Below are 26,337 nucleotides of genomic sequence, written 5' to 3' on the forward strand. Positions count from 1 at the left end.
AGCGCAGGATCCGGTGTAATCTGGCAAGAGAAAGAATTCTTAACAATCCTGTGAAACCTGCTTTGCTAAGAATTGTTTTAGTTAAATGTTTTTATTTTCCCAGTTTTATAGCCTTTTAGTTGACAGACCCTGATTTAGGAGAGGCTCATAAGGTTCTTTTTATACTATCTACTGTTTACTGCCTATCCATGATTAATAAGTTGTACCTGAATTCCTGCAAAAAAAAAAAAAAAAAAAAAAAGCCTGGCCCTGGCTGGTGTAGCTCAGTGGATTGAGCACGGGCCTGTGAACCAGACAATCACGGTTCGATTCCCAGTCAGGGCACAGGCTTGGGTTGCAGGCCAGTTTCCGGCAGGAGCCAGTTCCCTGCAGGGGATGCACGAGAAGCAACCATACATTGATGTTTCCTTCCTCTCTCCTTCCTTTCCCCTCCAAAGATAAATTTAAAAAAAAAAAAGCCTGTCTAGGCAAAGGGTAGGCAGCACTCTCCCCTAGAGTGTCCTGCCCCTTTTTTCCACAGGATTCGGTAGTCCGTGTGAATTTGTCTTGATCATCCATAACTCTGTGGGCACTGCTGGTCAGTGCACATGTCAACTTATTATTGAAATCCATGTAGATTACGTAGATACTCTTCTTCACAAGCCTCACACTGGAAGGAAGGTCCTCACTTCAGGTCATGGGGGTGGGTGTCCCCCTTGGGTGAACCCACTCCAGCAGGAACAAGGTGGGTCATGCTTAAGGTCATGCTTAGGTCTCCCTCATGCAGGACAGGGTATGATTGGGCCCTAATTGTTGACCATCTCTGTGTATTAAACTCAGCTCTGGTTCTAAGAAAAGTGTGGCCTCCTGGAGCTGTTGGCACCCTTCCTTATGCTTATACAGATGCAGATGTTTACCCTGTTCTCACCCTGAGTCTTGTTGGACTCCCACCCATTGGGTCCATGGGAATTTTGTGTTCTTGGGCCATTGTGGACAGTCTGTGAATGGGTGGCAAGGAATGACCAATATTGTGCATGTCCATTATCCCATCAGACTTCACTCCACAAACAAAAGATTAAAGATCAAATAAGTAATTTCAAGATGTTTTCATTGGTGTACGAAGCCCTGTGTGATCCAGGTACAAGGAAAGTGCATTACAGAAGCTTCTGTGTTGCAGGCTTCATGAATGCCACATGCAGATTGGGTGCATCTGTCACAGGAGAAACTCAGTTCATGTCAATGCAGTTAAAAATTACAAATCAGCAAGTGTATTAGCACACAAGCAGGGTTTAGTAGTGATACGTTCTCATGGAAGAGGACAAGTCTTGCTGAGGTGGGAGTGAAAGACAGGAGCTTGAGTGGCAAGGGCACCAGGTCCTTTGTCCTGAGGACTCATATAGTTGGTGGAATGGGGTGGTGGTGGAAGAAGTTACATATTGATTGACAGGTAAAAGCGGTGCCACCTTCCATGGGGGACATGACTACCCAAATGTAGGTAAGTGTGCGGGTCATTAGCCTGAATCCTTATCTTGCTTCAATCCCATTTGGTCATCTTGTAATATAGACACGTGGCAGAATTAAAGTTGAGGCAATTACCCAGTTACCTATGGGCTTTTTCTGTCATCACTAGGGACCCTCTCATAAATCAGATAGTGACCAGAGGCAATTAGCCAAATTTGACTTACAGGTCCTTTCCATAAGTGCTGTGGACCCTCTCCCATCTTGTAGGCCTTGGAATGAAGTTTCAAATCCTTTCTTTCTCAGATACTGGGAATGATACCTAAAATGTCAATGTGTTAGCATGGTGTTTCTTCTGATGCTGGATAATATGGCAATAGAATTGGACCAGGATCAAGACTGCTGAGTTAGTGGGAGACATGTCTTCCTTGTTCTTCCTGCCTTGGCTCACCATCTAACCTAACACACCAGTGGGGGCACATGCTGTTCCCAGTGTCAGTTCTCAGCAAGGGGTAGCCATGGGTCTTGTTTCACAGGTCACTCTTCAGTACCACCTACCTGTATTGAAGAAGCTCTGAAGGTGCACAGGGTCAGTGGGAGGGTGGTGACCTGGAGGGAAGTGAATCTCCCACCTCAGGCCTTCTTGGAGAATCTGAGTCTCTGTGGTGAAAGCAGTGGGGTCTGCTCAAATTCTGAATTTGGCTACAGACTCCTACCCTGTCCTTATCTTCCTTTGTCCAGCACTAAAGACCCAGAAGACATGGGCACTGAAGGCTGTTCAGCAGGACTTGTGACCTCAGTGATCCTCTTGCCAGATTCTTTCTGTGCTGACTCCAGTTTGAATGTTAAACTGAAAGGCTGGAGTTCCCATTTCCGTTGTACAGAGTAGTAAGCAGGCAGACAGAAGTTGAGAATCATGCCTTACATCACACAGCTGGAGAAGACAGAGCTGAGACTCACACTAAGGACTGATGTGGGAACTTTATGCTGTTCACCAGAAAATGCTGACCCTGAAGGGGCCGCAAGGACAGTGAGGAAGACGAGGTGTACATACTGAGCCCGGCTCACATACATTTCTCCGTGTGATTCACCTCTGAGGCTCCATAGGTTGTAGGAAACTAGAAGAGCCAAGAGAAGCCAAGGGAGGACTGTAGGGAGCCTATTAGGAGAAAAGGCCCCACTTCCCAGGAGTCCGGGGAATTCCCTTCTCTGATGCATCTGTCTCAAGTCCCTCTTTTTGGGCAGAAACCAAAGTAGATTGACTAAAGACTTATGCATTTGCAGGAGTTGAATTTCTGTGGCTGTGTGAGTTCTTTGTGGCTCTTATGGAACTCTCTGCTTTCAGTGATGGGGGCAATGAGATGTGGGCTACATATTTGTATGAAGACAAACATTTTAGAAAAGAATGTCAAAATGCCATGGAGATTGGTGCTGACATCCCCATATCACTCATGGAACTGTTTGTCCATCTCATCTCTTGTCATAAATATGGAGGATTTGATTACCAATAACTTGCATAGTAATTGGAATCTTGGGGAGAGTAAGAGACCATAGACTTCCTATGGCTATTGATGTGCAAATTAATGCTCAGGACTCACTCAGTCCACTTGCATAGAGCTTCTCCCTTGAGTGTGCCCTGTGGTGTGTGATGAGATCTGACTTGTATGTAAAGCCTTGCCCGCACTCCTTGCAAATATAGGACTTCTCCCTTGAGTGTGTCCTCTGGTGTCTGATGAGGTGTGACTTGCATGTAAAGCCTTTCCCGCACTCACTGCAAACATAGGGCCTCTCCCCCGAGTGTGTCCTGTGGTGTGTGATGAGAGCTGACTTGCATGTAAAGCCTCTCCCACAATCCCTGCAAACATAGGGCTTCTCCCCAGTGTGTGTCCTCTGGTGTGTGATAAGGTCTGACTTGCATGTAAAGCCTTTCCCGCACTCCCTGCAAACATAGGGCTTCTCCCCTGAGTGTGTCCTCTGGTGTCTGATGAGATATGACTTGCATGTAAAGCCGTTCCCGCAATCCCTGCAAACATAGGGCTTCTCCCCTGAGTGTGTCCTGTGGTGTATGATGAGAGCTGACTTCTGTGTAAAGCCTCTCTCGCACTCCCTGCAAACATAGGGCTTTTCCCCTGAGTGTGTTCTCTGGTGTGTGATGAGATGTGACTTGCATGTAAAGCCTCTCCCGCACTTCCTGCAAACATAGGGCTTCTCCCCTGAGTGTGTCCTCTGGTGTGTGATGAGATGTGACTTGCATGTAAAGCCTCTCCCGCACTCCCTGCAAACATAGGGCTTCTCCCCTGAGTGTGTCCTCTGGTGTGAGATGAGATTTGACTTCTGTGTAAAGCCTTTCCCGCACTCTCTACAGACATAGGGCTTCTCCCCTGAGTGTGTCCTGTGGTGTCTGATGAGATCTGACTTGCATGTAAAGCCTCTCCTGCACTCCCTGCAAACATAGGGCTTCTCCCCCGAGTGTGTCCTCCTGTGTTTGATGAGATGTGACTTGCACGTAAAGCCTCGCCCACACTCCTTGCAAATATAGGGCTTCTCCCCTGAGTGTGTCCTCTGGTGTGTGATGAGATGTGACTTGCATGTAAAGCCTCGCTCACACTCCTTGCAAATATAGGATTTCTCCCCTGAGTGTGTCCTTTGGTGTGTGATGAGATGTGCCTTCTGTGTAAAGCCTCTCCCACACTCCCTGCAATCATAGGGCTTTTCCCCTGAGTGTGTCCTGTGGTGTGTGATGAGAGCTGACTTGCATGGAAAGCCTTTCCCGCACTCCCTGCAAACATAGGGCTTCTCCCCAGAGTGTGTTCTCTGGCCTCTGACGAGATGTGACCCATCATTTAAGCCTTGCAAACATCCTCCATGCTCGGTTGTTGTAATTCTTGACATTCCTACTTTCACAAAGAAATTGCCTGCACCCTCTAGAGTCTCTTTCTGGCCTCTGCGGGGCTCTTCTTCCATCATTCGCTCATGCTCATTAGAGCTTGTAACTTGTTCTTTGGAAGGTTGGAAAGAGGATCTTGAGATTCTCTTTTGACTGATCCTTTTAAGCAAAGGGTTGGACCTCTCTTTCTCTGTAGCCTCTCGACCTTCAGTTTTATCATTCCAGTTGTGTGTATTAGTATGTTGGTGCTGCCGATTCTGATCCTCTGGACAGGGTTCCTCTGCTTGGAGCTCTTTTCTTGCAGATGTTCCCTGGAGAATCTGAGAGGGATGATTGAGTTTCATGTGTTGGCTGAGGAATTTCTGACTGGAAAAGGCCAGAGAGCAGGAGGGACATGGGTGAACCTCTGGCTTTGGTTCTGCTGAAAGAGAAAGGTTTTGTCAGGGAGATGTTGATGAGAACGCTTGGGCCATATGATACGTCTCCTGGTAAGACCTGCCCCATCAATCCTTCTTACTGTGGTGACAACGCAAGCTCTTTACCCCTCAAAGTGTCCACTTGCAGTTTATTTTCCTTTTTATTTTTTGCAGTGCCTCTTCATAAATCTAGAAAGCCCACACCAAGGGTCTTTTCTAATATTGCCCAGACTAGGGGCTTTCAAGGATCACGAGAGGCCATTTCACTCCCTGTGTGGATGGAACTGCAGTGACCTTTTCCATGTATCAGTATCTTCCAAGTCATGTTAAAAAGGAAAACCACAGGCCCCAACTAGGAATTGCTTCTCTCTGGTTTCCAAAACAGTCAAATAAAATGTCCTTCCTGCCCTTGCTGGTGTGGCTCAGTGGTCGAGTGGCAGAAGCAAAGAGTTGCAGGTTCAATTCTCAGTCAGGCACATGCCTGGATTGTGGGCCAGGTCTCCAGTAGGGGGCATGTGAGAGGCAACCAGCCATTCATGTTTCCCTCTCTTTCTCCCTCTTTCCCTCTAAAAATAAATAAATAAAAATCTTTTAAAAAGTCCTTCCTCAAGCCTCACACCAGATATTCATGCTTCATTTCATTCAGCGCTAGCCCATTTCAAACACAGAGAACTCCTGTTTCAAAATATTTCTCCAACCACACGTCTTACATGCCTGACTCCTGTGTCTCTCTGGCCAATCTACCATGCTCTCTCACTTGGAGATGAAGTAATCTCTGAGAGGATTCCCCACTGGAGTTTATTTTCTAAAAACTAACGAAGTATGATCAGAACAGAGAACACACCACTCAACAGCTGACAACTGCACACTTTCACTCAGGAAAGTCCCCAGTGTCTCAAGTAGGATCATCGTCACGGCATTTCCAGGTTGCTAAGCATCTATCTGAACTCCATTCTTATCCTCTATGCTGAGACAAGACCTGAGTGACCCTCAAACAAGTCAACACTGCACCTCTTTTCTTCCCTGCACTAGTTGCTCCCTTGGCCTGGCATCCTTTGCCTGCAGTACACTTAGGTAAATGTTGTATCTAGAGAGACCCCTTCCTGGACCACCTGCCACACTGCACCTTCCCTCACATCGATCCCTAGGCAATGATCCTGGATTAGTTTCCCCCAAAGCACTAACTGCTCTGTAGTGTTATGCACATGCAAGCACGTGTGTCTGAGTTTCCGTCTTTCACCAGTCAGCTCCCCTAGTGGGAATCAAACTTGTGACCCTTTAGTTCACAGGCCAGCGCTCCATCCTCTCAGCCACACCAGCCAGGACAAAATCTTTAAAAAATAATGAATGCCTACAAACAAAAATGTTTTATTTAGAAGTATGGAGGACCATTAAGAAGAGACAGCTATAAAAGTGTCAGAAAACAGATATAAAAGTGTCAGTATTCTCCCACTGCCTTGGTGAGAGAACTGGTTAGTGCTTGAAAATTTTTGTTTTGCCTCTCAGTCTTTCAGCACTATATGTGGTTGTATGTTTTGTTCATGAATTTTTAAAAAAATAAAAATATAAAAATTTTGCCTAAGAGTAAAAGGCATATGAATGCATTGTGAATTTCTGTAGCATCTGATTTGAACCTTGACTGACTCTAGAGTAGATTTTACTCCATTTAAGACTTGGGTCATGAATATTTCTATGGAGAATCTCTTCTCTTTCTGTTTTGAAGGACAGTGGTACCCACCTCTCCCAGCTGCAAGCTCTCTCTTCCACTTGCTGCCCCACTTGCTGCCCAGCTCCTGGCCATACTCGTCCCCGCACCAGACCAGCAGCTCACAGCCCGGTCTGACAACCCGGCAGGTTCGGTAGAAAATCTGCCCGTGGTATTGAAAGGCCACCAGGTTCTGCTCTTCATCATCCCGGGCACAGTTCACAAACCTGGGGTTGAGGCAGATGAAGGGAAAGAAAACCACAGTGATGAATTCTCAGTTCCTATTACAGCCATGTCCAGTTCCTCACTGATTCTTAAGGCCCTCAGGCTCTGGTGTTGCCCACTGCCCCTAAGGCTCCTGGGGCATCTGTTCAGTGCCTGAGCATCTGTCAGCGAGTCATGGGAACTCCTACCTCCAAGTACTGCTGGCAGTATTCATCCTGCCTAATATTATTTTCTAAAACCCAGTTCTAGACTTAATCTCCACCCTGACTGGCCATAATATCCAGTGATCTCTGGCTTCTCCAAACTCTAAATCAAGTTGTCTCACACCATAGAACCTGGTGCTTGATCTAGGGCTCTGCTTCTAAATTAGCTCACTAAGTATCCAGTACTCAGCCTATGTCTGTTTTCTCTTGCGAGACCTTTCTCCAACCCCCCCCTACACTTTATTTATTTGGGGTACCATTCACTTGCCTGGCCAAGATTACCATAGAAAATTGGAGGTCTTTTTGTTTTAGTACAATAAAACACAAGAAGAGTCGTTCATTCACATTTTGTTATCCCTGATAAAAGAGAGCCCCTTTCAGGAAAGGGGAGCATGACCGTTCCTCTGCAGGCCTCAAAGCCCAGTTCTAGTTTGGAGTGAAGCTGGGATGATTTGCTGCCCTCACAGGTTTAGGCAACCCTTGGTTTGTGCTATCCTAACACCGTGCACTTCTTAAAAATTATAGTTTCTAAAAGCAGTTGTTTTTATGTCTGTCTGCAAGAGGTCCTCCATAAGGAAATGGGTTGTGTGATCTGAAGGAATGTATTCCTTCATCATAACTAGAATATAGTAAATGCTTAATTAATGTTCATTTGATAAAGCAAAGTAATCCAGTGTCCCCAGTGAATCTAGGCTCTTTAAGGTCCTTTCCAGCGCCCAAGTTGTGTCTAGCAGAGAGCTTTATATTTTGAGGACACATGCTATACTTTCTTCCTAAAAGTCCCCTGAAATAAAAGAACACTGTATGGAGAAAAAGAGGGAAAAAAGGATTGAGGGAGACCACTGAGGGAGGCATGATGAGAGGGAAAGATATATGGGTTTGAGGGGGATGAAGAGTCCCCTCTGGCACCCAGAGACCTGTTGACCTCACCTCATCCAGTTGGCCCAGGACCTGTCCTTTCCATCCACATACTCATAGCAGTCTCTCCCTCTGGCAATCTGTGTTTCAGAAAAGAAGTTAAAGACCTTTTATTTTTTTTGAGGGAAGGTAATAGTCAGAATATTTTACTACACAGTCATCAGAGCTCTTTCCACCTGTACAGGGATTCAACTGCCAGCTGTGACCACATGATATTTTTCTTACTCATCACCTACATGTCTAAGTCTATCCGTCCAATCAGAGCAGGAGCCCAACAAGGGAGAAGCCACTAGTTATATCTGCACCACTTTGCTCCCACTTACTTCCTGACCCTTAAACAGGAGCTCTGTGTTCATGTAAAGTCCAGTGAGTACACAGAGCTAACCACATTGTCCCCTCCATGTCTAGCACATAAGAGGTGAGGTCCCTCCAAGCTTCAGAAGGAATGTGGGAAGCCAGAGCAAAGTGGAAGAGACAAAGACTTCTCACCAGCCAGGAGTATCTGCTCTTGGCTGCCTCTTCATCTTCTGTGATGTGTCCTTCATAAGGGCCAAAGTGCAGACCCATGGGCAAATCACCTGCCTCATTCCACACTCCAAGGCCAGCCTCAGGGATGCTGGATGGCCCAATTCTCAACCCAGGGGGCAGGGTGAGGGCTGAGCGGTGGGGATGCCCCTTGTCCACTGCACTGTCCTGTACAAATGTAGGGGACCCATGCACAGCACAGCTGTTGATGAAGAAGTTCTGACACTTCTCACAATCTGGAGGCGAGAGCAACAGGGGTTAGGGAAGGTGTAGCACACGTTCCTGGACACAAAGAGCTTCAGAGGGAGTCCCACACTGACATCATTGAGACTCAATCCTGTACTCCAGGTCACTAGAGGAAGGGAATGATTTGGGGACCAAAGGACTAGATGAAATTATTGTATCATAATTTCTTAATTATGATAGCATAAAATGCTATAGCATAAGAAGCATAAAATGCTTCTTAGTGAGGGTCACTTACAAAGGTAGTCATCATCCTGGGGCTCGTTGATCTCTTGGAACACATGACCCTTTCTTTCTTGCTGGCTGTACATCTTCAAGTCAATCTCCTTTCTCCTGAGTTCTGAGTTGGAGGCCAGGTGAGCGAGGTTGGTGGGGTCTGGAGTGTTAGTTACCATTTTGTCAGATAACACAATCTGCTCTCATCAAGTGATCACCTGTCCTTTTGCATACTCTGGTATTTTACTCTGGTAACTATTAGTTCAGAAGATGAAGACTCCACACTAACTATAGATGACTGATTCAATTTTAGTTTCCAGATCTTCCCATTACCAGTTTTAACTTGCCAACCTTTAATCATTCATAAAATATTTATTGAGTGCACATTATGTGTTAGGCATTGAGTAAAGGCCTGGGCACAGAACACAAATAATGTTTGGTTGCTATTATCACATATGGATTTATTGGACCAGCTGCATGTGTCAACTGTTTTAAATTTAATGTTTTCAAACAATATATGAGTGATGTTTCCTTATCTTCACTTTATACATTAGCATTTGGGAGCTCAGAGAATTTATAGGATTTGCCCAAAGCTCCATTCCTAACTTCAGTCTCAGCTTAGCCCAGCTTAAATCCAGGCCCATGCAGTCCTCCCCACATAGCTAGGTCATACTTATGAGCCCTTCTATAGGACTTAGAGGAACTAAAGTTTCCAAAGTATTTTCTCTTACCCGATTTTCGTCTAGTGTGCTTTTCAAAGGCACATGCTTCTCCAGGAAGGAACACTGGTTTCTGGGCATGCTCTGAGTCACTTGCAGTCATCAAATTTGCTGTTCCTGACAATTCCTTCAAATTATATTCATTGCTTAATGGTATCTTGGATGTTGCCTTCAATATAAGAGTCACATATTAAAAGATAACATGTATTTAATTTTTTAAAGCTTATGGTATATTTTACATGCATGTCTTTAATACTTCAACTCTTAGAAACATCTAGGGAGTATGAATATTAGAGGGGATAGGGCCAATGTGGGTAATGAATCCAAGATTAGAACCCATGCCTTATGGCTCTTTTCTTTCAACTGTCTGTATAATATTGAGAATGAAGGATATTGGGAAGAGAATAAAGAAATAGTTGGCAGAAACATATCTAGACAATAAATAAAATGGTGATAAAATTTGCAGTACCTTAGAAAGAATGTTTGTACTTAGATTAGCTGGTTCCCACCAATTCTGTTTGAATAAGGCTGTATCAGTAGCTAGTTGTCTTTAGTTTCAACCTCTAACATGCTAATTTTCAATGTCACAGTGAACGTGCAAGTAAATAATGCTCACGAAAGTGTTCTGTGAATTGTGGAATACAGTATGTAAGATTACAGTCCTGCTATCAATTTACCCCTCAACTCTCTCCATATTTCACATCTCACAGAAAATACCTTCAGCGTTCATTGATCATCTTCTAGTTTAATTTGTAATTGTGAAATCATTCATTCGGCAAACATTTGGGGGCCCTCAGGGGCCCCGATCTTGGCCTGTGACTTCTGAGAAGTCTCAGGTACGGACCAGCCTCTCAAAGAGCTCACAACATGGAGGGAGGCGGGTTGAACAAATGATTCTAAACAGGATGAGAGTGGCCTCATTGGAACTCAGACAAAGAAGCTGTTACTTCACCCTGTAAGAAAGGGCATTTGAAATCAGTTCCAAATGGATGAGTTTCTATAGAAGAGGGTATAACCTATATGATGTCCTTAAGTCATTTTATTATTTGTTGTTTCTCAATCATGAAACCTGAAGCTCCTCAGGAGTGGGAGATGCTCTTGAATTAGGGTAGGAGGCTGTGATCCTGGACACTACATTCTTCTTCATCTGGGACCATCCACTGTACAAACTGCCTACACATTGTACACTTTCCTTAGTCAGAGAGTCTTAGTGCATCTCTCACTTCAGCATAGCAGAGAAGAACTTTGATTGAAACCATCAGTCAGATGAATGATGTAATGACATATGGATAAGACAATGTAAACTTTAGAAACTATGAAAGTTCATTTTTCTAATTTTTAAAAAAGATTTTATTCATTTTCTTGAGAGGGGGAAGTGAGGGAGAAAGAGAGAAAGAGAGAAAGATTGATCGCTTACTTGCCTCTCACAAACACCCCAACCTGGAAGCTGACCCACAACCCAGGCATGCGCCCTGACCAGGAATCAAACTGGCAATCTTCCCCTTTGCAGCATGAGAACGAACTAACTGGTCACAGTGGTGAGGTGAAAACTCTGAAAATTTTAATGAGTTTATAAGTGTTTTAGAGAAGCAAATATGGGTTAGATTGCACTACCACTGATACTGTGATCTTAGAGACATAGTCAAACACTTATATATTTGTGAAAGATTCATTTTCCTTATCGTAAATGGAAACAGTTATATAGTACATACCTCATCGGATTGTTGTAATGTTTGAGTGAGTTTATTCACATCGAATTCTTAAAGTCTGAAACATTGTGAGAATGAAACAAATGGTAGTCACTATTGTTACTGTAGTTGTTAACTATTAAGATGATGATGAGTCCTGGCTGGTGTGGCTCAGTGGATTGAGTGCTGGCCTGCAGACTGAAAGGTCACCAGTTCTATTCCCAGTCAGGGCACATGCCTGGCTTGCAGTTCAGGTTCCCTACTTGGGGGCGGGTGAGTGGCAACCCACACAGGTGTCTTGCACATGCTTCTTTCCCTCACTTTCTCCCTCCTTTCCCCTCTCTCTAAAACATCAATAAATAAAATCTCTAAAAAAGATGGTAATATTGGACAATGTGTTGAAGAGACCAGGAAAGGAAGGCAGCAGTTCCTAGGATACTTTCTGCATTTTGGTACTCTTACCTGCATTTCTATCCATGAGGAAAATTTTCTTGTCAACAGGATTTGGGAAACAGTTACCTTCTGATGTTTACTGTGTTTACTCCTGAAGGCCACTGGAGAAGGTTTCACTGAAAGATGATGAGGAATCAGTGTTTTCATTCATAAATGTTTCCAAAATCTGGAGATTCTTATTAAGAACACAGAATTCTGAATGAGAGTAGTCCAAGAACAATCCCAGGATGACTGGAAAATGTTTTCTGAGGTATCACTAAGGCCTATGCTTCTACTGGGGCCATCCACTAATTTCATTGGAATGATAAAAAAAAATAGACAAAGTGTCATCTATGCTTCACCCTATGTTCATAAAGCACCTATTATCATTTATTAAAAAATAAATTGGCCCCTCCTGACAAAAATGTAATAAAAGTAACTGCACAGAAACTCCATGTCTTCAACATAACCCTTTCTCCATCCTGTTGTCTTCATTCAAACTGGCCTTGCCCAGGCTAAGGGCACCACGACCCCCTTACTTCCCTTCTCTGGGATCCTCCCCCCTGTGCACATACTGGCCATCCACACCCTTCCTTATCATTAGACTCTGGTTGGCATCCACAGTCTGCTGATCACAGAAACAGAATTCCAGTCAAGTTGAAGATCACATCTTGGCTTCAGCTGTGTTTCAACCCCAGACCCAGGAAAGTGGACTGACCCTACTCACCGAAAACACTCATGATATAGGACTGAACGGCCCCATGGCCGACATCAGGAAATGATACAGTGATAAAACTACTCACTACTCTGGCCTCTCTCCAGCTCCCATCATCGCCATGGTTAATACTGTTCCCGTCTGTCTCCGTGCAGGTTATCGGGCAGCCAAGGTGTGAGGACACTCCTCATCGGCCAGACCTGCCTTCCTCTCTTGTGACAACTATTCTGAATTAGTTATTTCTTTTTTTAAAAATTTTATTTATTTATTTATCTTTAGAGGGGAAGGAGAGGGAGAGAAACATCAATGTATGGTTGCCTTTCATGCATCCCCTGCTGGGAGTTGGCCTGCAGGGAACCAGCCTGCAACCCAGGCATGTGCCCTGACTGGGAATCGAACCGCGGTCCTATGGTTCGCAGGCCCGTGCTCAATCCACTGAGCTACACCAGCCAGGGCTGAATTAGTTATTTCTTATTCACTTGTATATTCCTATACATTTACAGGTTATCAATGTGTCTATAAATATATAAGGTGATTTTGCACACTTGAAGTTTACAGGAATAGCCCCTCACTGTATGATACAAGGTTTTGCATCCTGTGTGTCCGCTGGACAAGCAAACCCTGTCCCCTGGTTATGTCCCGAGATGCAGCCTGACCTACACCAGGTCCGTGTCGGGAGGGCAGCTCTGCCTCCTCCTGCCCCTCACCTCGCTGCCTTGGAGCCCATTCTTCATCAGAGTCCTCAGGGTCCTCCTCCTGGAGCTTGGTGTCCTGCCTGGGGTGGTGACACAGGAAAGCTGGTCCAGGGGCCCTGAGACCTGGAAAGAGACGAAACCTTTGTCCTGAAAGCAGAGATTGGAGGAGGAACAAGCAGCAGGAAGCCCGTGGGACTGGCCCCGACGGGATGGGAGAGTCTACGGCGGGTTGCTGTGAGCGCCGCACCGTCAGCGCCAGCCCTGCTCTGACATAGGAGCAAACTCCCCCATCGGCGTCCACGCGGGAGGGAGCCGCCTGAGCCGGGGCCAGCCCAGCAGCCCGGCGGGTTCCCCTGGCCCCTGGGCCCAGCCCCTGCGCACTGGCTACCTGGGCTGGGGAGCGCGTCCAAGTTCCTCCCCACGGTCCGGTACCGGCCTTCCTCCCGGTCTCCCATCGCGACCCACTCCTCCCCGGAGGAGCAGAGGGACGCGTCTTCCGAAGCGTCTTCGGCCTGGAGAGGAGAGTGGAGACACCAGTGACTCGCGACGCGAGTGCGAAGGCGCCCGGCCCCGGAGCAGGGAGCGGGCGCGGCCTCGGGGGTCCCTGCGCCGCCAGCCCTGAGCCCGTCTTGGTCGAGTCCCGGGTCCCCGAGCGGCGGTTCCTCGGCTGCGTCCGTCCCGAGGGGCCCGCTCGCACCCTGGGTCGCACTTCCCCGGCCGGCCCCGCCCCGCGGAGTCCGTCTCTCCCACCAGCGCTCCGCCCGCGCACAGCCAGGGCCGCCCCGAGGGCCGGGCGTCTGTCCCCACGCTCCCCGCCGCCCCTCAGCTCACCGGAGGCGTCCGCCACGCTTCTCCCTCAGGGCTGTGCTGCGGGCCGCCGTCGGGGTTCATGGCGTCCCGGCCCCGAGCCCGAGGCGCCTGTGGGAGGAGAAGGCGCTGAGAGGGCCGAACGCCTTTCTCCCGTTGGCGGGGCGCCGGGAGCGGGGGACGCGGGGCCCTGCGGGGCAGGGGCCGACGGCCGGGGCGTCTTCGGGCTGAGGACGCTGATGGCGGGGGAGGGGAGGGTCAGACCCCGGCGGCGGCGGAGGAGACTCGGGGCCTCTCGTCGAGGGGCTTCCGGGTCCCCGCACGGAGTCCGTTTCCAGGACGACGGCATTTAGCGTCTCTGACTTTGGGGAGACTCGGTCTTTCCGGGCGAGCTCCGGAAAGAGCACATGCACGTAGGGGGCCCCGGGCTGAGGGGAACGGGGGTTTTCGGGCTGTTTGGGGGTCTAAGCGTCGGGGGTCCTCCGGGTTGGCGCACGTGGGCCCCTCGATGCTGAAGGGACTCGGGGCCCCTCAGGATGAGGGCGTCGGGGGTCTCTCGGGCTGGACCTTGAAGGTCTCGGGCTAAGGACTCCCCGCGGCAAGGCTCCCCGCTTACCGGTCAGTCTCCCGCGGCCCTTGCCGTGCCGCCCACCTCAGCGGAGCTCCGCTCGGATCTCCGGGGCTTCCCGCCCCGGGGGGGGGAGGTTCCATCCTGGATAGCGCCCAATCAGTGCTGGGATCCCCGGGCCCTGCCCGCCAATGGGCGGTCAGAAGAAGCTGAAAGGGCGGGGCAGAGGGGCACAACCCCTTGGGTTCCGGATTGGCCAGCGGAAGACCCGCCCCGCCCCGCGGGGATTGGCTACCCGGGGTCTCCGTGACACCTGTCACCCACCCCGCTGCTCCAAGGCTGGTTGTCGGGAAGCTGGTGAGGAGTCCATCCCGCAGGAGCTGGGATCTCCGAGCCGGGGCTAGACCTTAGGGTGGACGTGGGCCTCCGCCACCTGACAAAGTGTCTTTGTTCCACCAGACTGTGGTCGGGATCCCCAAGTTACATCTAGGCCCGTCCGTGCCCCCGACTCCCCTTTTCAAACCCACTTTCGGCTAGAGCTGCATAAGCAGTGAGGAGGCGGTCGAGACTGTATTGCATTCCGTGGAAACTTAAGTCAGTAAAATCTGACCACGCAATTCATGGACACAAAATAAGTCCCAGAGGGCTCAAATACTTAAACACAACAAATGACATAATAAGTATACTGGAAAACACACTGGGAGAATTTCACGTCTCAAAGAAGTGGCGTTATGAGCAATAGGCATGTTTAACTCAGGTGTAAAAACATTTCAGAAATAGGAAGCCGAGATAAAACCAAGCAAAGCAAAATAAATTTAGAAATACTGGAAAAACGTACAAGTATTTTGCATAAAAATAACATCAAATTTGTGTACAGGGGTTCACAGAGCAGGGTCAGTTTAGCTGCTATTGGGAAGAGTGTTTCTGGTCCTTACCTCGTTTTGAGCACGTAAATATAACTTGGTTTACATGGATGGCAAATAAGCCACCTCTTACTGTGAAATTGCATAAAGGGAAACCTCACTAAAGGGGACTTGGGGGTCAGTGGGGTTGCTGTCACAAACATCACCCAGGGTCAATTACAGGAAAGACTGTCACAGGCCCCAACATGAAGATGTATCGTGTGCTCCCAGGAGAAACTCACTCCCCAGCGACTCAGCCAGAGAGAAACCATCGTCACCCTGATGGTTTCCTCCAGTGCACTTTCTGTTGAAATGATCCCTACCAGCTTCCTCCTTTCTCTATGTAACATAACAGTCCTCTCTTTTACTTATGAATCTTGCCAATAACTTTTGCTACAGCTTGCTTGTCCTAAACTGCAATTTTTTTTTACTGTTTCTGAATAAACCCTTTATCTGCTGGTAAAATAACTGATTGCTATGTTTTTAAACATAATTTGGTGGCTCATATGGGGATCCAGAGGACTCCTGACATCTCTGAGGCCGATGAGCAAGCAGGTGCAGTGCCCTTGCTCTGAAAGACTCAGGGAAGGGTCCTTTGGTGCAGACTCTCCAGTGGTTATTTTGAGAACAGCCATCCAGAAACAACATGCTCATACCCCCTGATTCAGAAATTCCACTTCCAAAATTTCTTATAGTAGCCCTGGCCTGGTAGTTCGGTTGGTTAGAGTGTCCTGCCTATAAGCCAAGGTGGTCAGTTCATTGTCCAATCAGGGCACATACAAGAAGCAACCAGTGAATGAATACATAAGCGGAACAACTAACTCTCTCTCTCTCTCAAATTAATAAATGCAATGGAAAGAAAAGCATTACAAATTTTCCTTAGTTATACTTCCTTGTGTAAGAAATGAAGTATGTTTAATATATTTTATCCAAGACATATAATAACAGATATAATTTTAAAGTTTTCAGTAGAAGAGAATTTATTAAATTATGATGTGTTAACATGAAATATTATAGAACATTAAAATGGGTGAGAATATATGATATTTCATTAAAGAAATAAAATCTAATAAGGTGGTTCTAATGGATTTTAACAGAGAATAACTTCTAAATAATGTTATTATGTGAGAAAAGTATTCTGCAAAACAAATTATATATATATATTTTTTAAATCTTTTTTTTTAATTTATTTTTTAGAGGGGAAGGAGAGAGGGAGAGAAACATCAATGTATGGTTGCCTTTTGTGCCTCCCATGCTGGTAGTTAGCCTGCAAGGAACCGGCCTGCAACCCAGGCATGTGCCCTGACTGGGAATCGAACCGCGATTGTCTGGTTCGCAGGCCCGTGCTCAATCCACTGAGCTACGCCAGCCAGGGCAACAAATTATATTTTTAAAAACCCAGGCAGAGAACGTGCCAGGAGGAGACACAGGGACTATGTGCTGGGATCAGGGCCTGGGCAACGAGGAGAGGAAAATTTGCTTTTCCTTCATGTCATTTGGAATGTTGTGTCATTTGTTTTCTCCTTTACTTAAATCTATCTATGATTATTTTTGGAGATAAAATAATGGATGAGAAGTAGTTGGTTTTATATGTGTGCATTTAAAAGTGACTCAACAAAAATTCTGCACATCTTCATTACATCCAGTGGCTCATGCTGCCTTATTTATCTGAATAGCACCTTGACCACCCAAAGTGTCCAGTTTGCTCCCAAAATCTATTCCAGCAGGAACATTTCCACAGTGCAAAATATACTGTCACACAGTTACTGTTTGTTTGAGAGATGCAAATCATTTCTTATCAAAACAATCAATTTTATATTTAAGTACTGGATCCAAGGTCATTTACAGAAATGCAATTAAGAATATTACAAACCCTGACTAGTGTGGTTCAGCTTCTGTGTCTGGCATCTGGCAACTAGGGTTCCTTGTCCAGCTCCAACTCTGGGGTCTGGCCGTGGAGTCTTGGTTATGGATCTGGGCCCTGTCTCTGAGGTCTGTGTCCTGGGTTTGAATCTATTTGGCTATGGATCTCGGATTTGGGGTCTTTGGGGGTGTGGCTTTGGGGTCTCTGGGTTTGTGTGTGGGGTCCATGTGCATTTCGATAAATTTTTAGTTGTTGGCTCCAAGTCAACGCCAAGAGGAGTCCCAAGGTTGGCATGTGGTGAAGAAGGAATCTTTAGTGCAAATACCTCAATTTTAATACAGAATGGCTGTGAGTAAAGAAGGGTTACTAAGAAGCTCAGTGTTGTTACAGGTGAATCATGAAGCAGCATGCTGTGTATCAGCTCAGTAGTGCTGCTTCTTAGTTACGTAGCATCAGGGCTGTGAGGAGGCCCTGAAGTGAAGCATTCTTGGGGCAGACTCCCTCTCTGGCTGTTCTGTTTGGGGCTTCTCCACTCATCTACATGATTTCTCATGTAGACCTTTCATTTCCTCTGTGCTAGGCTGCGTTTGCACATGAAGAAGTGAAAACTGGAAAACGCTGGGTGAGCAAAGAAAGGCCTCTGGTGTTGTCACCACAACAGATTAGACTATTATTATTTTTAAATTATGCCATGTTTTCCCATTGTACTTCTTAAGCTCTGAGACGGCCTTTTTTGGTTGTTGTTACTGCTTACTTAAATTATATAGAAAAATAAATATAATTGAAAATCCTACCCAAATAGGTAATAGCTGCTATTATATTAAGTGTATATGCTTCTAAACAAGGTTGGGGTGTGTGAGGTCGATGCGCGGAGGAGGACAAAGGGGAAAAATTGGGAAACTGTAATAGAATAACAATAAAAATCACTTGATAAAATATATATATACCCTTCCAGATATCACTAGTTGCATATTTCCATTCTTCCACTTTCTCTGAATTTCATTTATTATTCCAGGTTTGTAATATGATTCAAAATTTGTGAATTTTCAGGCTTTCTCCCTAATGTGTGGATTTATCAGTACTTTTTGCCAGAGTATTTTTATGTACAATTCATTATTATCATTTAAATTATTTTTTAACTGCCATTGTAATTTAATTTGTGGGTTACTTAGAAGTGTAGTTCATAATTTTTAAATATAAGGACTTTCTAGTTATCTTTTATTACTGATTGCTAGATAAGCTGCAATGAGAGCAAGAAAAATACTTCATATAATTTCAATCCCTTGATATATTTTTTGAAACTTGCTCCACAGTAGAATTATAGTCAATGTAAAACAAACAAACAAACAAAAAAAACCCCAAACAAAAAAAGCCTCCAAGCTCGGTTCTGTGCTGCCATCTCTTGTTTATTTTGGGAATAACACCTTAGTGCTGGTCAACAAGAAAAATGTTTGATTCTAGTGGAATGTCAATGACTGTTGATGGCAATGGTATTTTGAAGTGTATTTTACAATATCTCAAGGTATGGACTGTTCAGTTACCTTGTGACTGGTTTCCAGATGAGGGCAAAGGATGAAATAAATGTGTTTTATGTGCCATTTGTTGGAACTTGATTTACATCACTATATGGTAAGTTTTTAAAAAAATTCCCAGGGTCCTTGGAAAGCATCTGTGATTTGCCGTTCTGGAGTGTAGTGAAGTACTTACGCACACTGAATGCAATTTGCTTCTCATGTTACTTCTTAAATTTTTTTACTATTTTTTGTGGATTTTATTGGTTCTGAAACAGAACCTGAATTATAGAGGTTGGTTAAATCTCCTATTATGGTTGTTAATTTGTGAATTTTTCCGTGCATATAATTTTAAGTTTATGTTATAAAGTGAATAAAAATGTGAAACTGGTATATTGAACTTTCTTTTTTTTTAATTTTATTTATTTATTTTTAGAGGGGAAGGGGAGGAGAGAGGGAGAGAAATATCAGTGTATGGTTGCCTCTGCCGGAAACACACAATGTACCGTGTGTTCCCTGCCAGGAACTGGCCTGCAACCCAGACATGTGCCCTGACTGGGAATCGAACTGCAATCCTCTGGTTCGCAGGCCCGCACTCAATCCACTGAGCTACACCAGCCAGGGCTTGAACTTTCTGATATGAAGTACTCCTGTTCATTTGTAGTATTGTTTTTTTGTCTTCAAGTCTACTATGTCATTATATAATTTTCATTTGGTTAATGTTCATATAGCATATTTTCCTGATGTGGATCCTGGCCGGTAGCATGTGTGTGTGTTGTGGCTGCCAGTGAAAAAATACACATGGACAACACAAGTCCTGTGGGAAAAAAGGGATGGCATGGCCACTCTCTGAGAGAGAGTGAGAGAAGGTGAAAGGGCCAGAGGCCTGTCTGTGTCTGGAGAAGATTTTATTGGAGGGTAGTCCTCATTTACTATGCACAGGTTCACTGCAGGACACTCCTTTTTACAGATAGCAAAGGAAAGAATGCCGCTAATTACTTGAAAGAGAAGAATGTTGCAGACCAAGGGGAAAAGTGGTTGAACCGGTCACACTCCATGCTTGGGAGGGTTAGCTCAGATTTTAGGATGTTGCAGTAAGCCCTTCTGGTCTCAATTCAGGGTGAGGGAGTTTTAGCAAAAGAAAGTCTCATAGCAATCTAGGTACAATGCAGACCTGACTTCGCACAGGGAAAACCTCTCTGTGGGCGCGGTCCTGCGTGCCACTTGCTCCCCATGGGTTTTCCACGTGAGTGCTGAGCTACATTTCCACAGATGAGGAACAGTTCCCTACGTTTTCCCCGTTCTTTCACTTTAGATCTTTTTGCATAGTTCAGATAGCTCTCAGGGTTTTATATTAGTTATGAGTGGCTATTAAAACCAGTAAAAGAATTGATTTTGGCAGAGGATGTAATGTAGGGGGGGCAATATTTTTCCTATTCAGTTGTTCCAATACCTTTTATTATATTACAAATATTTCCCACAGATCTAAGGAGAGATCTTTGTCATAGAAAATTTCCATCTGAGTTTGCATTTATTATTGAACTTTGTGTTCTGTCCAATTAATTTGTCTATTCAAAGGCCATTACCCCACTGTTTAGATTAGTGTAGATTTATAGCACAATACATAGTTATGTTTGGTTGGGCTAGGTTGTATTTATTAATTTGCTTTTCCAGAAATCTCTTTTCATTCCTCATTTTAACGAGTGTAATGAATACGAGTTTTGGTCTTAAAATGTTGATATTTTAAACTGTATCACAATAAATTTATAAGCAACTTTGGGAAATTGACATCCTTATGTTTTTTATCGAAGAACACGATGTTACTTTCCAGTTGTTCAAGTGTCTTTCATTGGGCATCATTTTAACATTTTTTTCACACAGATCATGCATATTCTTGCTGAGGTTAATGTTGCGCATTGTATCTCTTTTGTTGCTATTGATTATATATATATATATATATATAATTTATTTCTCTGTGTTATTCCCTCACTGTAATAAATTCTATTACTTGTAATCATTACATTGCTTTTCATGATTCATCAAGGTAAATAAGCTATAGCACAATAATACAATTGTATTACTTTAGTTATGCAAAAGTGAACAAGGTTTGAAAGAAAATATGAAGAACTGAGGTAATGTGAGGAGTTAGAAAAAATTTTTTTAAATATATTTTATTGCTTATACCATTACAGTTGTTCTATTCCCTCCCTTCAATCCCCTCCACCCACACCCTCCCTCCCCCACCATTCTCCCCCCCCTTAGTTTATAACCACGTGTCTCAAGTTCTTTGGATTCTATATTTCCCCCACTATTCTCGCCCTCCCCCCTATCTATTTTCTACCTACCATCTATGCTATTTTCTGTGCCTTCTCCCCCCTTCTCCCCCTCCCACCCCCCTGTTTCTAACCCTCCATGTGTTCTTCATTTCTATGGTTCCACTCCTGATCTAGCTGTCCTCTTGGTTTGCTTTTGTTTTAGGTGTGGTTGTTAATAACTGTGTGTTTGCTGTCCTTTCACTGTTCATATTTTTCATCTTCTTTTTCTTATATAAGTCCCTTTAGCATTTCATATAATAAGGGCTTGGTGATGATGAACTCCTTGAACTTGACCTTATCTGAGAAGCACTTTATCTGTCCTTCCATTCTAAATGAAAGTTTTGCTGGATAAAGCAATCTTGGCTGTAGGTCTTTGGATTTCATGACTTGGAATACTTCTTTCCAGCCCCTTCTTGCCTGTAAGGTCTCTTTTGAGAAATCCGCTGACAGTCTGATGGGTACTCCTTTGTAGGTGACTGTCCCCTTATCCCTTGATGCTTCTAGGATTCTCTCCTTCATTTTGGTCTTGGCTAATGTAATTATGATGTGCCTTGGTGTGTTCCTTCTTGGGTCCAACTTCTTTGGCACTCTCTGAGCTTCCTGGATTTCCTGGAAGTCTATTTCCTTTGCCAGACTGGGGAAGTTCTCCTTTATTATTTGTTCAAATATGTTTTCCACTCGTGGCTGTTTCTTTCCCCCTTCTGGTACCCCTATAATTCGGATGTTGGAACGTTTAAAGATGTCCTGGAGGTTCCTAAGCCTCTCCTCATTTTTTTGAATTCTCATTTCTTCATTCCTTTCTGGTGGGATGTTTTGTTCTTCCTTCTGGTCCATTCCATTGATTTGAGTCCCCGTTTCCTTTCCATCACTATTGGTTTCCTGTGCATCTCCCTTCATTTCAATTAGTTTAGCCTTCATATATTCCTCTAATTTGTGACTTTGTTCCTCTAATTTGTGACTATAATCTACCAGTTCTGTGAGCATCCTGATAAATAGTGTCCTGAATTGTGCTTCTGAGAGGCTGGCAATTTCTTGGTCGCTGAGAGTTATTGGCTCTTGGACTTTGAGTTCTTCTTGTGCCATCTTTCGGGTTGTTTGTGCCTGTTCCATAGCAGGATCAGAGCCCTAAAGTGTTCACTAGAATAGGGCAACTAAGTCGCTGGGTTGTGAAGCTGTATGTGGGGGCGGGGTCAAAGAGGGACTATGGCGTCCTGTCCACCGCCTGCCGCCAAGGCCCTCACTGGTGCCGCAGTTGCTGCCATCACCGGGCCCACGCGTTTCATCCCACTGCACGAGTGTGCCACCGCCGTCAGCCCTCGCCCCCTGGGGCCTGCGTGGTCCGTGTCACTGTGCGCGAATATGCGCCCGCGGTCTGCCCCGCACCCCAGCTGGTTCTTGTCTGCCTGCGCGCCTGGGTCGGGGGCCCTGTCCTGCCGGACCCCACTCGCTGCTGGCTCCGCCCCTCTTACCGTCCCCGTTGAACGGTTAGATGTAGTCGGACTTCCGTATAATTCAATTTTCTGTCCTTTGGTTGTGTCTTTGTTTCTCCAAACCTTTGTTGTATTCAAACTTGGTTGTGGGAGAAGGCACAGTGTTTCCACCTATGCCTCCATCTTGGCGGAAGTCCTCGGAGTCAGAAAAAATTTTGTTGGTGTTTATTGATGATGAAATAAAAGAGGGACAGGATTTTTATTTTCAAGTGAGTTCAGGGTTTGGAGCCCTGGTCTTGTAGAAAGCAGAAGTGTTTTTTGTAAGTGAAATGGCGCCCCCTGTAGGTTATCTGAGGAACTCACGATATGGCAAATTGCGCATTTTCGATAAGGGAGATTTTAGATGGTGAATTTTGGAAAGTAGAAAGCAAGAGTATTTACTTTTAGTGACCTGACAGAACAGTTATTAAGGAGTGACGTGTGAGCAATGACAAGAAAGCCGTCATCGTCGAATGCCTGCAGCGCGTCACCACCGTGACTCAGTCTCCCCAGGTGCGCGGTCCCTTCCACCTGCTGCGCGTGGGCAGGTGCCCGCTCAGCCTGGACGCTTCCACCGCGTCTCCGCCACAGGCCAGACAGTGAGCTCCACGAAGGCACGGGTGTCCCTCTCACCAGTGTGTGTCCTGTATTACGCTCGAGACGCCCGTCCCTGGGCCTCACACCAGCAAATGCGTCTTCACAGGCACTTACCGAGTGAACGGCTCGGCCTCCCTGCGGTCCTGATCGTCCCGATGGTCCGGCGGGTCTCAGAGCCCTTCTCAGACCCAGCCTGTCCCCCCTCGCCTGCCCGTCCCCTCTCTTCCCTCCCAGAGGCCGCAGGACAGGTGAGGAGCCTGGGCAGAGGGGTGTCAGCGGGAGCGAAGGTCTCGGGAAGGAGAGCGGAGGGGCCCGCGGGTGATGTGAGTCCCGGAGAGTCAAGAACTTTGAGACGGGGGTGGGGGTGGGGGTGTGGGGGGAGGGGTCAGCACCCAGTCCCAGTGCTGACTCGAAGCCACAGCTTCCTCCCGCTGGTGGGGCTTCTTCTTGCAATTCCCGGACCCAGGACTGAAGTGACAGGACTCACATCTTTCTCTGAGAAGCCCCTGTTGTCACACCCACAGCACACAGGCGATGGGACTGGACCCGTCACACTCACAGGCAGAGATTTTCCCCGCAGTCATGGACCCATGGCTTCTGTGCACCTCGTGATCACAGGGCCGCACTGTACTCTTGGAGGGGGGCTGTCTTCAGGCTCCCAGGACCCAGAGCTGAAGTGACAGGACCCCCTGCTCTCTCAGATCACACCCCCTCCCCACAGGCACCAGGCTCAAAGGTGAAGGGTCAGGACACGTACATTTCACAGAGAGGGACCTGTCTCAACCCTCACAGGACACAGGAGTGTAGTAACAGGACCCTCCTGTCTCTTGTGTGGTCCTCTCCGCACTCAAGTGGCCCAGAATAGAGGTCACAGGACCCTTGGACCCCCAGGTCTCAGGTGGGGTCCTTCCCCTTGCTTATAAAACCCAGGGGTGACCTGACACGACCTCTTATGTTCTCTGGTGAGGACCCAGAGCTCATCCCACGAAGCTCCATCCTCTCGTAGGTAACATTACTTCTCCCAGGAGTCAGAGGACCCAGGGCTGACTTGGGAGGACACCTGGTCTCTGGGGGGTGGGGCCCTTTTTCACACTCTGCTGCACATCACCATTTAGTGTGCATCCTCAGAATAGCATTTGAGTTGAGGACAGCAGGAAAGGTTCTTTTGTCGCCACCTTGTGGACATCATGGGAATAGCACCCTTTTCCTAGCATCTCCTATCCTTTTGCAAGGTCACTTTGGAGCCCCATGGCACCTCACACCATCACAGACTCAGTACATTTTGTGTGTACACGTTTCCATTCTATGTTTGATGCTCTTCTGCATGTGAGGTTCCTGACTCTCATGTGAGTGAGGTTCTCATGCCTATGCATGTCTCAAATTTAGTTATTTTCATACAGTAATCTGTGTCATACCTTTTGGGTTATCAGACCGGCTCCAAAATTTTTGAGGTTAGAGGAAGGGTTGTTTCTCCACCACATAAGCAAACAGTCAGATAGTTAATAGGAGGTGAATGTGGGGAGTACATGTTTGTAACCATTTACTGAAGTAAGATTTAATAATTTAACTGAAGCAACTATTTTCCAAACTGAATGACTATCTCAATGGAATATGCAGCAATGTACTAATTTAGCTTGCTGATATAGAACTTCTATGTAAAGTTTCATGGGCAGTAATGAAGAGAGCCAACATTTTGCACTTGGCACGTTGACTTTAAACTGGCTGTTAGGAAAAGGAAGACTGGGAAATTACTGAGGATTGTCGTCTCATTTATTCCTGAGAGATGTAGTTGCCAAACTGGGTTTAGGAAGAGAGCTTCAGCACAGCTTCAGACAGTAATACTCCTAGCAAGAGCTTGTTGACCCTCTTACCTTACTCCTTGTGTCTTGAAGTTTTTGGAAGATGAAAAACCTCATCACAAGTACCAAACGTGTGTGTGGCCCTTTTCCCACTGAAGATGCATGAACATAAGCAACATTTTCGGCCCCTTTGGCTTTGTTTCCTCAAGAAAGGCACAAGGGTAACTGCAAGGCAACAAAAGATTTGTGATGTGTATGTATGGAGATGTTGCTGTAAGTGATGGAACATGTCAGAAGTGGTTGTGAAGTTTCTTTCTTGCTGGAGATTTCTTGCATGCAGTTGGTGCACGAGTCAGTAGACCAGGTGCAGGGGAGAGCGACGGAGGGGAGATGTTCACTGAGGACAGAGCGTGTTATGGCATGCAGGAGACGGGCTATACACTCAAAGGTTCGAAATTGAGTATCAGGAATTATTTGCACCAGCACAGTGATGTTAATTGCGTTCTTGTTGGGTCCAAGCAGTTAAGTGGGGTGCTGGGGGACCCCTTTTGACTGCATTTCCAGAAGTGGTTCTCCACCGAAACCTAAGGAAAACATTCTGCTTCTAAGACAAATATGGTATTAAATACCAGTTCAATGGAATACCAGATTTTTCTGGCGCATAGAAGGTGGTATGATGGCTTGAACGTGTCAGAAGTGGTTTGCGAAGTTTCTTGTTGGAGATTTCTCGTGTGAGGGTTCCCCACATGTTGGATGAACAAGTCAAAGTCGATAGCCATCCAGTCTAGATGTTCATCAAGGAGAGACCCCATTATGCCATGTGGGACAGGCGACATACTCAAAAACCCCTAAGCAAGTGTCAAAAATTGTTTCCACCAGTATGGTTACATTAATTGTTTTGATGTTTGGGTTCACAGAAGTTAAGGGGGGAGGAGGAAGGATCCCTGCCTGACCACATTGCCACATCAAATTGTCTGCTCATATGTGAGGAAAATGTTGCATTTCCAAGACATTGTAGACAGGGGGATGAGTCGTTGATATTTGACACTGATGTGGAACAGGAGAGATGGTGGGAACACGAAGGGAGTGCCCTTCATCGGGGCCAGCAACCACTCTGACGTGTGGTCTGCACCCAAAGAAGGCGATGCTGTGGATATGGTGGGATCACTAGGGAGTCCTGTACTCGGAGCTCTTTGCCGTATATCAGGTGGTTGCTTCCAAAGTGCTGCTCCCCAATGGACCAGTGGAACTCACTGCCTCAGGGAAAGAGTCCTGAATTTGTCAGCAGAAGATGCATAATCAATCGTCCATCAGGAAAAGGCAAGAGAACACATTTCTCCTTGGTGACCAGGGGAAAACAATTCCAGCCTGGCCGGGCAGTCCTGATTCATCCACAGTACACATAAGACGTTGTATCCTCTGACTGCCAGGTATTTCGTCAGCCTTTCCTAAATTCTCTTAGTGGAGAAAAATTTTCGGTC

At 46.0% G+C, this 26,337-nt stretch overlaps 2 protein-coding genes across 2 annotated transcripts; both read right to left on the reverse strand.

Moving 5' to 3' along the window:
- Nucleotides 1-2,686: 2,686 nt before the first annotated feature.
- On the reverse strand, nt 2,687-4,401 carry LOC118988795 (histone-lysine N-methyltransferase PRDM9-like). The gene is made up of 2 exons (XM_037048750.1): nt 4,353-4,401; nt 2,687-3,986 (listed from the first exon to the last, which is right to left on the reverse strand). Exons 1-2 carry the CDS (start codon nt 4,399-4,401, stop codon nt 3,025-3,027), a joined length of 1,011 nt encoding a protein of 336 aa, XP_036904645.1. The 3' UTR covers nt 2,687-3,024.
- Nucleotides 4,402-4,827: 426 nt separating this feature from the next.
- LOC118988796 (probable histone-lysine N-methyltransferase PRDM7) lies at nt 4,828-14,496 on the reverse strand. The gene is made up of 11 exons (XM_037048751.1): nt 14,448-14,496; nt 13,856-13,942; nt 13,413-13,536; nt 13,037-13,147; nt 11,702-11,751; nt 9,507-9,663; nt 8,798-8,899; nt 8,281-8,552; nt 7,804-7,871; nt 6,385-6,672; nt 4,828-4,840 (listed from the first exon to the last, which is right to left on the reverse strand). Exons 2-11 carry the CDS (start codon nt 13,913-13,915, stop codon nt 4,828-4,830), a joined length of 1,245 nt encoding a protein of 414 aa, XP_036904646.1. The 5' UTR covers nt 13,916-13,942; nt 14,448-14,496.
- Between the last annotated feature and the right edge of the window lie 11,841 nt (nt 14,497-26,337).

This window comes from Sturnira hondurensis, unplaced genomic scaffold (genome assembly GCF_014824575.4).
Source record: "Sturnira hondurensis isolate 20B ecotype Veracruz unplaced genomic scaffold, ASM1482457v3 Scaffold0006413, whole genome shotgun sequence".
In the NCBI taxonomy this organism is placed as follows: Eukaryota; Metazoa; Chordata; class Mammalia; order Chiroptera; family Phyllostomidae; genus Sturnira; species Sturnira hondurensis.